The 12,815-nt window shown below is 43.3% G+C and overlaps 1 protein-coding gene across 1 annotated transcript in view; it reads left to right on the forward strand.

Annotated features, from left to right (window-relative positions):
* LOC126426480 (uncharacterized) overlaps nt 1–5,508 on the forward strand; it is a 138,436-nt gene extending 132,928 nt beyond the window's left edge. The window contains exon 7 of the mRNA XM_050088391.1: nt 3,214–5,508. Within this exon, the coding sequence (XP_049944348.1) occupies nt 3,214–4,712 (1,499 nt within the window). The 3' untranslated portion in view covers nt 4,713–5,508. The remainder of the gene's footprint in view (nt 1–3,213) is intronic.
* Nucleotides 5,509–12,815: the final 7,307 nt, after the last annotated feature.

Here is a 12,815-nt window from a genome sequence, read left to right on the forward strand (position 1 = left end):
GCCCTTGGATAGTTGTTGCTTGTGGCCTGTTCTCATCGTTGATCGTCGACGATTTAACCAAAGTGGAAGGTTTTTCCTTTTTGAATTGCAAATTGCTTAACCTTTACTATACAGGGAGTGGAATGACTTGACCCATACAGTGACCATTTCATTTCAACAAATTTTTTGCGTCATAGATAAATCATTAACAGAATTAAAATCATAAATCAGATAATGATTTCATTAAGAAACGCCATTCAGGCAAACTTTACAAACTGCTTGTTATATAAAACCGTAAGTGAATTAATCTCTTTGCAAATATTTTAATAAACCGCCTCTCGGGCCAAGTAAATAATTTAAAATAAACTTTACATCAAATAACCAGGAAATCAATTATTATTTCCACATAGATTGAAGAACCGCCCCTCCCAGGCGAGATATTAGCAAACAACTTTACAACGTTATAGACAGTTTGATCAATAACAACCCAGTTATTTCCCCATCAAAACTGACATACGCCACTAAGGCTGAACTCCACAGCAATTTTAGAAAACGTTTTCAATTAAGACACATTCTTCTAGAAATCCCTTAATATTCTTAAGACAAATATTTAAAACATTTGACCTGGGCAACTTTGCAGATCCACCACAAGTTTTAGAAGACTGCAGCTTGTACAATAACTGAGGCGTAAGATTGTGAGGCCGCGACTTGGCCACGGACAGTGGAGGCGACTGAGTACTCATCTTCGAATTAAGGTGTGGACTCCGTTTGTACTTCCACCCCGTTCAGAACACCGAAATCGGACCCAAACGGCACACGCGAGCTCAGGCCAAGTCCACCGCTCATACGCCAGCTAGTAATTTAAAAGGGAAGGCTGTGCACTTCGGTGGCCCACTGCTTCCGATGTGTGAAACATAAATCAGAAGCGGCAACAGGGAACCAAACAACCCTTCCTTCACCTTAATACTCAAACTTATACAGAAAACTACTAAGATGCAATTGACAATAATAAAACTGATATCATTTCTTTAAGCAGAAACACGTACACGGATGATGCAAACGGAACTGGCTCATTAAAACCCAAGCATCACATGGAGCACTTTATGTGGGCCTGTAAGGTACCACACGGCAATATTTAGACACGGAATATAGATCGTTCGGTAAGGCTGTGCACAAGCGTCAATGTTTTAGACACTTGATAGGTGATGTAAGAACAATACTATTAAGCAGCGAAACACACACTTAATACACTACTGGCCATTAAAATTGCTACACCACGAAGATGGGATGCTACAGACGCGAAATTTAACCGACAGGTAGAAGATGCTGTGATATGCAAATGATTAGCTTTGAAGAGCATTCACACAAGGTTGGCGCTGGTGGCGACACATACAACGTGCTGACTTGAGGAAAGTTTCCAACCGACTTCTCTTACACAAACAGCAGTTGACCGGCGTTGCCTGGTGAAACGTTGTTGTGATGCCTCGTGTAAGGAGGAGAAATGCGTACCTTCACGTTTCCGACTTTCATAAAAGTCAGAGTGTACCCTATCGCGATTGCGGTTTATCGTATCGCGACATTGCTGCTCGCGTTGGTCAGGATCCAATGACTGTTAGCAGAATATGGAATCGGTGGGTTCAGGAGGGTAATACGGAACGCCGTGCTGGATCCCAACAGCCTCGTATCACTAGCAGTCGAGATGACAGGCATCTTATCCACATAGCTGTAACGGATCGTGCAGCCACGTCTCGATCTCTGTGTCAACAAATGGGGACGTTTGTAAGACAACCATCTGCACGAACAGTTCGACGACGTTTCCAGCAGTATGGACTATCAGCTCGGAGGCCGTGGCTGCGGTTACCCTTGACGCTGCATCACAGACAGGAGCGCCTGTGATGGTCTACTCAACGACGAACCTGGGTGTACGAATGGCAATACGTCATTTTTTCGGATGAATCCAGGTTCTGATTACAGCATCATGATGGTCGCATCCGTGTTTGGCGACATCATGGTGAACGCACATTGGTAGCGTGTATGCGTCATCGCCATACTGGCATATCACCCAGCGTGATGGTATGGTGTGCCATTGGTTACACGTCTCGGTCACCTCTTGTTCGCATTGACGGCAATTTAAACAGTGGACATTGCGTTTCAGATGGGTTACGACACGTGGCTCTACGCTTCATTTGATCCCTGCGAAACCCTCCATTTCAGCAGGATAATGCACGACTGCATGATGCTGATCCTGTACAGGCCTTTCTGGATACAGAAAATGTTCGACTGCTGCCGTGGCCAGCACATTCTCCAGATCTCTCACCAACTGAAAACGTCTGGTCAATGGTGGCCGAGCAACTGGCTCGTCACAATACGCCAGTCACTACTATTGATGAACTGTGGTGTCGTGTTGAAGCTGCATGGGCAGCTGTACCTGTACACGCCATGCAAGCTCTGTTTGACTCAATGCCCAGGCGTATCTAGGTCGTTATTTCAGGGAGAGGTGGTTGTTCTGGGTACTGATTTCTCAGGATCTATGCACCCAAATTGCGTGAAAATATAATGACATGTCAGTTCTAGTATAATGTATTTGTCCAATGAATACCCATTTACATCTGCATTTCTTCTTGGTGTAGCAATTCTAATGGCCATTAGTGTAAGGGGCATGAAATATCGCATCACAGGCCTTGCAACGCTTTGCTGCCTCAAGAGGAACCATCATTATATTTCACTAATCTTTGGTAGGGCTTGAATTACTTAACTTGATGCGAGCTGCTTGATCGATGTGGCGAAGACGCCAGACGTTGCTTAGTCCGATAGTAACAGCGTGTTCCTTCACGGAAGCGAGCAAATGCATAGCATCATGAGGTTGCCAAGAAGCCACAGCGCCGGCCGGCCGTTACTGACCCCAGTACGACCAAGCGCCACCTGCCGCCCGCACTCAAGCACACCGTACTCGCTGTCGCCTCTCCAACGTCGCTAATCCGCGCACTTCTGGGTGCCGTGCCCAACCTTGTTGTCGCTTTCCACTCCGTACTGCCCGCTGTATCCTGAGCTGGCTCAGGCTCCAAAGAGAAACGTCTGCCAGAGGGAATCGATGGTGCCTAAGCCAAGATAGCCCTGGCACCATTCCCGCCACGGCTCACAAACAACACCGAATCTTAACATCCAGAGCAGCCGTGGAGTTCAACGACGTTCAGTGTATGAGTATCATCTACTTGCTGTCATTTTTTTTTGCAGGTGGGGAGTGGCAGCTGGAGGACAGAAGCAACGATACGCTCTCCGTGGACACTGACTGCGTGCAGCTGTTGGTGGACGCCCTGGACCACCCCACGTGTCCGCTGGAAGACCTGCCACTGGAAGCCGTGAAGCAGCGCGAGCAGTGCCGCGAGCAGCTGTGGGACGACGTGGTGCAGAGGTTGCCCCACATACCCGTCACCAGCTACCTGGCCTACACGGAGAGGGTGGACGTCAACCTCTGCCTGCTGGCCTGGATGGCGGTCAACTCGCTCGGCATTTGTCAGGACGTGCCCTTCAGTATCATGCGGTCCGTGCACGACGCTCGCTGCTATTTCGACAGTCCTGATGACCAGTCGTGTCTGGCATCAAACGCTTCCGACGCCTTGTGTTCTGTTTCCAGAGCAGTGCTATTGCTGAAGTGCCGCGACTTTTCCTTCCAAAAACCTCCGGAGGTGTGTGGCGTCAATTTCTACGCAAATGGATCACACTCGATGACGTTCAATGTAACGTGGCGAGGCGGCCTCAAAGGATATACAAAGCCAACCGAAAGAACACTGAACTACAAAGACAGTCTAAACAGCGCCACATTAAAATATAAGAATTTCAAAATCGACACATTAATACCGTTAGAAATATCATTTATAGCAGTAAACATTATTTTCCGCTTCTTGACTGCCGGAGTATACGTGTATCTTCCCCAGTTACGCAATTTCCCTGGAAAGATATTCTTGTCCTTTCAGGTCACGTGTCTGGTCCAGATCCTGTGTTCTGAGGTCGTGTATCGTATAGCAGGAGTCCCCGACTTATCCACTACAGTACTGATCGACAGCGCCCTCACACTGCTCAGCTGTATCTGGCTAAACATGTTCTGCTACCAAATGTACGCCTGTGTTCGTCATCTCAGGCTTCCGAACGACCTACTACCTGCTGAAGTAAGCAAGCTATTCTGCCGTCAGCTGCTGTATGCATTAATAGCCTGGAGTGTAATATGCACAACGTGCTTCACTTTGCAAAAGACGAGCAAACGTTACCTGATCCACAGTCGAATAATATTCCTTGTGAGTATTTCGCTATCGATAGCTTTTAATTTGGTTTCTCTTGGACTCGTGGGATATATGTACCTACGTGCTCGGAACACCATGCAGCATCTCAGAGTTTACAGTCAGAAGAAATTTGCCTCAAAGAAAGAACTCCTTTTCATGTCGGTTAAAACTGTTATCTTGAGTGGAATTGGGATTATTATTAGAATTGGGTTCCACCAGGTTCAAGGCATAGCACAGTTTGTGTACTACGTCCATATAGCTACGATGGCGCAGGGACCACTGCTGTTTGTTTTTTTCATTTGTAACGAAACCACGCTGCCTCTGCTCACCTGCAAAGTACTGGCCTGGTGGAGTCCGGACGCTTTCGTTGCTGAGGGAGAGCTGTGTTCATCAGCTGAGAGAAATATGGCGAAGAGACTCCACGAGCAAACCCTGGCTGCAGAATCTTCACTGTGATCTCCGTAATGTTTCTTTTCAGAGGACTGAAAACGCCCACAACATATAACGATAATACGAATGAATGACTACCTACAGCTGGAATACAGTTCCCTTACTAGTCACTTTTTGTATCTGATACTTCTAAGACCTCCATCATTCCTAGTGTTTTATCGAAAGAAATCAGAATTTACTGAATGCTTACTCCGAGCTGATAAGTGATAATGTCTCATATCTCGAGTCACAAATAAAATAAAGTCCACTCTTAGACATCTAGCCACTCATACATTAGCAGATATATGTGTAAAATTTGCTATAGTGTTTAGTACATGATTATGTAAAGTGGACTGGACTTGAACTCATGCAAAGCCACTGAGTAATATCGTCATTACCACAAACACACTTATGTGATGCTATTAATGTTTTATCTGTTGTAGATTTATTGAAACTGTGTCAAACTATTTGCCGTTTAAACAATTATAACTGAATTGAAACTGTATTTTAGAACAGTTTTGACAATGTTTTCATTGCAATGTATGTAATTACATGTTGCAAATTCAATCTTTCATTAATATAGCAATGTAGTGTCACAATCGAGCCGACTTCCAAACGATGTTATCTTGGAGAAACTAACTAGCAGTGAATTATTTTACACTTCTCCTTCAGGAAAACAAAATTTTCCTACTCGAGTTATACAGCAATGTAAAGTGTCTCACTGTGGGTGAGGTCTTTAACTTCTCCATGATGCACCTGATAGAAATTACTTAGTTCTATTATTAATTTTTGGAATTACTAAGGCAGTTCTGATGCAATTTGCTGTTGTCTATACTGAAATACAGTCATCAGAGTTGGGTTAAATTTGTGTAAACACGTCTGTTTGTAATAAAAGTGGCTAATCTAAAGACACATAGTTTGTCTTCTCATCACCTGAGTTTGTAGCTGTGACAGTGACTGAAGATGACAGCTGAATTCTGGTGATGCAAATGTCCCCACTGCCCTCTGAAGTTTACAAAGTGGCCATGAGAAATTCCGTAATTGAATTAATTATCCGAAAATGGTGATGCTTCGAACTATGGCTTCTTCCTACTGTCCAGCTGCTGGAACGCCTTTAAAGACTTCAGATGGGCTAATTTAATGGCATATGTTGAGTTACTTCATGAACACACAGTATTTAATTTAACAATTGACACTCACATAACAGTTTATTTAGTGACATGATGTTAGTTTACTGAAGGCTCTGCCTCTGGGACTAATTCTGTGTTTGACCCTCACAATAACGCTGGGATAAAAAGTACACAGTTTCAAAATCGCCTTCCCTGGCGCAAAGTTCTCGCACTTGTCCTTCCCGTTTAGTCAGCCCACTACTCCACTATAGTTCACCTCGTCATCACTTTTTTCAGTCAAAACAATGGCTCTTATGTACTCCATACTTAGTCATTGATTGTTCCACATACTCGCAGCTCTTTGACCAAAACCGCTAAATTATTTTTCGTCCCATGTCGTTGTTAGCACGAAATTTGTAAAACGTTAATGTTTAGTCGTAAAATCTAGTAATTCATCACAACAATGACACCATCACCCAGTCCTGGCAACTACTCCATTCTGCTCATAGCCAGTCTTCCAAAAGCGTCTCTCACTATTTCCATAAATTCCCTCTCCTCTCCGCTCCTCACCATCCCACCATTACTCTAAAGAAACAACTTCCCTTCCTCAAACACAATTCATATCTTGGCCATGTCCTATCTGTCCATCTTTCGAATCCAGATTCCTCTCGTCAATTGCCTCTTCCTTTCCGATAAAATTACAGAGGTAAGTTTTTACCTAACAGATGAAAACACTTTCCACTTACTGTTAGTAACCGGTGGAGGAAACATTTCATACAACAATACACATGTTCAAATGTTACTTTATAACTGTTTACAATTATATTAATGTTGCCATCTGAGATTTGTGTTAGAAATATAAAACATGCATTACACTGAATCCTGCATTAAAATCTTAAGTCATGAGTGAAAGTATTATATACTTTTATTACGGAGAAAAATCTCTATCAGAGACCATCTTCATTGCACTGTGTACTGAAGTCTGTGATCACACTTCAACATAGAATGCAGCTGATGTGGCAAAATTAACTGAAAGATACATCGTGAAAAGAGTGCCTCAGTTTTCTAATTTATTTTTTATCTATAATCGCGTGAGTATTTGTGCATAGTATCCTCTGTCTACATACTTTAACGCAATGAGATTTAGCAATTACTTACTAAAATTGAAACTATGATAATAAAAGGGAAGTTCTTTCCCTACTCCTTTTCCTCAGTTATATGATGAAACATTAACATGAAGAACTCCAAAATGTAAATAACAACATTTTATAATAGTTCACAAATGCCAAAGAGGAAAACAGTGCAAGTACTGATTGAGGCAAATCATTTTAATTATAGTTCTCTAATGTGTAGGCACGAAAACGTACAGTTACAGTGCATTTAGAGGAAGTTTTCTGCTTTCCCTTGATTCATATGTAGCTTCTAACAGACCTCTAAATTTAAAACTACATAATCATTTCGCTGATTATTAATTGCACAATCGTGCCTCGTCACGGGTCTCACTCAATACTGAACACCCGGAGATTCGATCGTCTATTGATCCTACGAATCATCTTTTTCAGGCAGCTATACATGATTTTCACCTCTCTCAAGGCATCGTTAACCAGAAAGTTCTCTTACTGTTCCACATTAAGCTGCAGGGTGAGACGGAATTATTCGTTGCGTAATTCTTTATGTTTATATTTTGTTAATTAATATGATTTATGTTATGTGACATAATCTAATTTTAAACAGATGTCATAAAGTCGTACATGCATATGCTTTGTAATTTTAAGTACTGTGCCAAGAGACATTTATATCAACGTAAAATCAGAGGACCAGGGAAATGAAGACAGCAGGTGGGCAGCAGTGTGTGGATGAAGGTGTAACACCATTTGCTGGGCTGATTAGTAGGTCGGTTCGAAAGAGTGGTAAAAAGGGTTATAGCAAAGAACACTAATAAATAGTTATCGGTGTGACATATAAAAAGGCCATATAAATAAGAACATGAGTACATAATAAGGGGAGAGACAAGGGCTGTTAATACATACATTTACATGTTGTTCATTGGAAGAGACAGTTAAAAATGTCCACATGAGGATAAAAGCATAGTTGGTGATCTGCATAGCACTTAAGTACACCAAAATCACAAATACAAGTTAAAAGTAATTAACAGCATTAAAACTACAAGATAAAAGTTGGCTACACTAGAACGGTGTCATTATTAAACCCACTGCACGAGATGGACAACACATGACAAAGAGTAAAATTTACTGGGAGGGACCTGCTGATGGAGGGGGGGGGGGGGAGGACAGAGAAGGGGGGCAGTGGGGGAGGAGGGGCTGGAGAGGATGGGATGAAAATAATTGGGTTGGGTGGCCCACAAAGGGGCAGGTGATTGGCAGGGTGCGAAAGGGTGAGGGAAAGCAAGCCAGGAGGAAGCTGGAAATGGAGAGGGTGTAGGAGGGAGGAAAAAGCAGCTCAGGAGAAGGGAAAAGGAGGGGAGAGCGAACACTGAGGAGGGCGGAAGGTGGGATTAGAGTTGGTAGGAGGGGCAGAGCTCATCATATAGGAGGGTCAGCCATTAGAAGGTATGGTAATAAAGAAGGTGGAGGGTGTGGGACAGAGATGATATGAGACGCCAGCATGTGGAGAGGATCGAGTCTGCAGACAATGTTCAGGGCGCAGATGTGTTTGAGGAGAAGGAAAAGATGTGGGAAGGGGATGAGGTCATATAGGATCTGTGTCGGAGATTGCAGGCGGATATGGAATACAAGGCAGAGTGCATGGCATTCGAGAACGTGAAGGGCTTTGTAGAACCTCAGTGGGATAGAAATCCAGGTGATGCTAGCATACCAAAGTATGGAATGGATGAAGGATTTGTGGGTGTGAAGGATGGTGGATGGATGCAGTCTCCATTTCCCGCCAAACAGGAGTTCCATGAGGTGTAGTCTATTGTAGACTTTGTGTTGGACTGTAAGGAGATGGAGAGTCCAGGGTTGATGATCGTTGAGGGTGAGACCAAGGCATTTCAGGGTAGGAGTGAGGTGGTCAGGAAGAGCATAAATGGTAGCGTAAAAATCGTGGGGCCAGAAGGAGGGGGTGATACCACCTATGATGATTTCCTGGGTCTTTGAACAGTTGATGAGAAGGAGCCACTGGTTTCACCAAGTGGTGATCTGGTAGAAGTGGGTTTGAAGGGTACATTGAGACAGTTGAAGGGTAGGATAGAGGGCTAGGACGGAGTTTTCATCAGCAAACTGGAGGAGGTGAACATGCAGTAGAAGTTTGGGTTTGTCTGCAGTATAGAGAAGATAGAGGAGATGGGAAAGGACAGTCTAGGGGCATGCCTGTGGTGGGATGAAATGTACGGGAGATAGTATTACAGTATTATGGATAGTAACATAAGAGGGACGGTGAGGGAGGAATGAAGCAACGAGATGGACAAAATTAATAGGAAGGGCGTAGGTCTGGACTTTAAACAGGACCCTGGGATGCCAGAAATGGTCATAGGCACCCTGTAGGTCGAGGGAAACATAGTGGTCAGCAGGTGTTAATCTGGAGGGAAAGAACACTGGTAAGGTTGAGGAGCTGGTTGTCAGTAAAGAAGGAGTGTCGAAAGCCACACTGGGTAAGGGGAAGAAGGTGGTGCTGATTGAGTTCAGGGGAGGATGGACTTGAAGAACACAATAAACGTGGAGATGAGGCAGATGGGATGATAGGAAGAGGCGTCAAAGAGGGTTTCTTGGATTCAGGGAACATCAGGATGTGGGAAGTCTTCCAAAGGTAAGGGTGAAAGTCAGTGGAGAAGATGACATTATACAACATAGACAGGACAGCCAGGAAGGAGGGAGAGGATTCCTTAAGATGGCGATAGCTTACAATTTTGACCAGGGGTGGTGTTGCTTTTGGAGCAGAATATGAGCAAGAAGTTGTGTGCTGTAATGGGAGTTTTTAAATCGAGGGGGATACCTGATCCAATTACTGGAAACTGGGGGCGAGTGACAGGAGAGAGATCCTTGAAGGACTGTAGGGAAGAGGGAGTAATCAGAGTGGGGGTCTTCTGGAATGGAGAAGACGTTGGAGAGGTGGGAAGGAATATCGTTAACCTTACTGAGATTGTCAGGAAAGGAGTAGTCATCATGTAGAAGGTGGTGCTTGTGGGATTTGTGGAGAAGAAGGACGGCCTGTAGAGGAAGAGTAGGGCGGTGTGTATGGATAAGTTTGGTAGGAATGTGGGCTTCCATGGTGTCAGTGACAGTCTTCTGGAGGAAGGACGAGGCATGGCTGATGTCAGCAGATTTTTGGACAACATGATTGTGGAGAGAAGCAGCGATTAGTATGATTAATCAATAATTCAAAAACAGTCTTAATCGCATTTATTATTATTATTATTATTATACAGCCAACCGGTTTCAACCCGACATAGGGGTCATCTTCTGGGCGTTTACACCATTGGTCGACTGCTGGTGGTGTCACTCCCGTCTACATAACGGCAGTTTCGTGAAGATGACCCCAGAAGATGGCCCCTACGTCGGGTTGAAACCGGTTGGCGGTATAATAACAATAATAAATGCGATTAATACTGTTTTTGAATTATTGATGTCAGCAGGGTGAGGTGTTCGGTCAGGACATGGAGCAGAGGTTGTGCCCAGAGAAGGATATGCTTGAGGAGGCCAATAGCGTCCCCACCTCGCACTGGGGAAAGGGAATTTTCTATGCAGCGGATGTGGGAGAGGTGCTTTTGACCACATTGACTGTAACAATGTCTTTCAATTATCTACTACTCGCACGTAAACGAGAAACATGACTGAAGTTACAAGAGTCGAATACGATGAAGGGAGTGAGGCGAAATTGTAGCCTACCCCAATGCCATTCAGCCTGTACATTGAACAAAACGTAAATGAGTAGGATGAGGAGATTAGCGAGGAAATGAATGTTCAGCGAGAAGAAGTAAAATCTTCAAGATTTTTTATATGGCACTGTAATTCCGCCAGGGACGCCAAAACAATGGGACAGCAGTTAACCGAATTGATAATATCTCGAAAAACGTTTATGAATGAGTTTCAACCAAAGGAAATGAACGATAATAGAACATAGCCCATTTAGGTCAAGAATTGCTGATGCGCAGTAGAGTAACTGACGATGGACGAAATGGAGGGGTTGTGAAATATACACGCAGTAGCAAAAAACAAGTTTATGAAAAAGAGAAAAGTGTTTCTGAGAACAGGAATATTTAACAGCGAATGTATATAGAAATGTTACGAACATTTCCGGTAGGCAGTTGTGTTCACCAGCGATTCAGGCAAGAAGAAAAGAGAAGCTTTTTAAAAATGGCGCTACAGAAGATTGCAGTATATTAGATGCGTTGATCGAGTAACTAATGAGGAGGTACCGGAACAAACTGCAATGGGAAAAACAGAAACTTACGTGCTGAGTTACCTAAAACAAAGTTTGGGTTGAGAGGTCGCACAGAGACGTCGAGGAATCGTAGAGTTTTTAAAGAAGGGAATTACTGCAGGTTAAAATTGTTGGGCGGGGGTTACCAATGCCCGATTACCGTAAGGAGGTTGAAATGCATATCATGGCAGTGGCTGTACAGAGGAAGAAGATGTACCAGCGATGAGAGCTTCATCAGACCAATCTCCCTATTACGCTGTTGACCACGAGGAAGGGTGTTGGGTAATTCATATTAAGTGCCTGGCAGAGGGTTAGTAGAGCATCTCCAGCCAATTTCTGTACAGTTCCACTCCTAAACATCGCGCAGGAAGAACGACACTTACATCTTTCCATGCTAGCTCCGATTTCACTTAGTCTATTACAATGATCATTTCTCCCTGTGTAGGTAGACATTAATAAAATATTTCTGCAGTCGGAGGAGAAAGTTGGTCACTGAAATTTCGTGAGATGTTCTCGCCGTAACACAAATCATCTTTGTTTAAATTACTGCCATCCCAACTCGCAGAACATATCCATGACACTCTCTCTCCTATTTCGCGACAGTAAAGAACGAACTGCCCTCCTTAGAACTTTTTGATGTCTTTCACCAACTCAGTCGGGTAAGGGTCCCATACCACACAGGAAAACTGCAGAAGACCACGGACAAGCGTAGTGCATGCAGTCTCTTTAGTGGATTTGTTGTGTCTTCTAAGTATTCTGCCCATAAACCGCAGTCTTTGGTTCACCTTCCCCACATCCTTATCTGTAAGATCGTTCAAAGTCAAATATTTCCTAACTGTTTTTCCTAGGTACTTAGGTGAATTAACAGTGTCTAGATTTGTGTGATTTATCGTGTATCTGGTACGTAAAGGTCTTTTTTTTATTCATGAGCGGTGTTTACAGTCATTTTTCACTTTTGGCTAAATAATTCGGTATTTGGAAATTGATTTTGATATTACGCTAACTTTACTTGAAGGTAATTGACAGTGTAATGTGCAAACTGTCTGCGAGGGCTGTTCAAAGTGTCTCTTATATCGTTGATCAAAATTAGGAACAGCAGACGGTTTATAACAAATCTCTTAAGTACGCCAAATGTCATTTCTGTTTTACTCTATGACTTTCAGTCAATTAGTACGCCCTGTGACCTTTCCGAGAGGAAAGACGAACCCAGTCGCGAAACTGGAAATAAACTCCATAGGAACGCACTATAATTACAAGCCGTTTCTGTGGAACGGTATCAAAAGCTTTCTGGAAATCTAGAAAGGAATCAACTTGAGCATTCATTAAATGAGTAAGGAACTAGTTGTGTTTCACAAGAAAGATATTTACTGAATCAGTGCTGAGTACGTCTCAATAGACCGTTTTCTTCGAGATAATTCATAATGTTGGAACCCACTGTATGTTCCAAATCTTACTGCAAATCGACGATACTGGTATGGGTCATACTCGTTACGGCACCTGACTGGTATACAATTTGGCAGAAAAAGTTGCCTTTATTAAGTGGTTTAAGTTGACCCTCTACATCGAGGGTATCTATTTCTAAGTTACTCACGTCAGCACCTGTTATTAATTCGAATTGTATAATACATTACTCGCCATTAAA

Source organism: Schistocerca serialis, chromosome 11 (assembly GCF_023864345.2).
Source record: "Schistocerca serialis cubense isolate TAMUIC-IGC-003099 chromosome 11, iqSchSeri2.2, whole genome shotgun sequence".
Lineage (NCBI taxonomy): Eukaryota > Metazoa > Arthropoda > Insecta > Orthoptera > Acrididae > Schistocerca > Schistocerca serialis.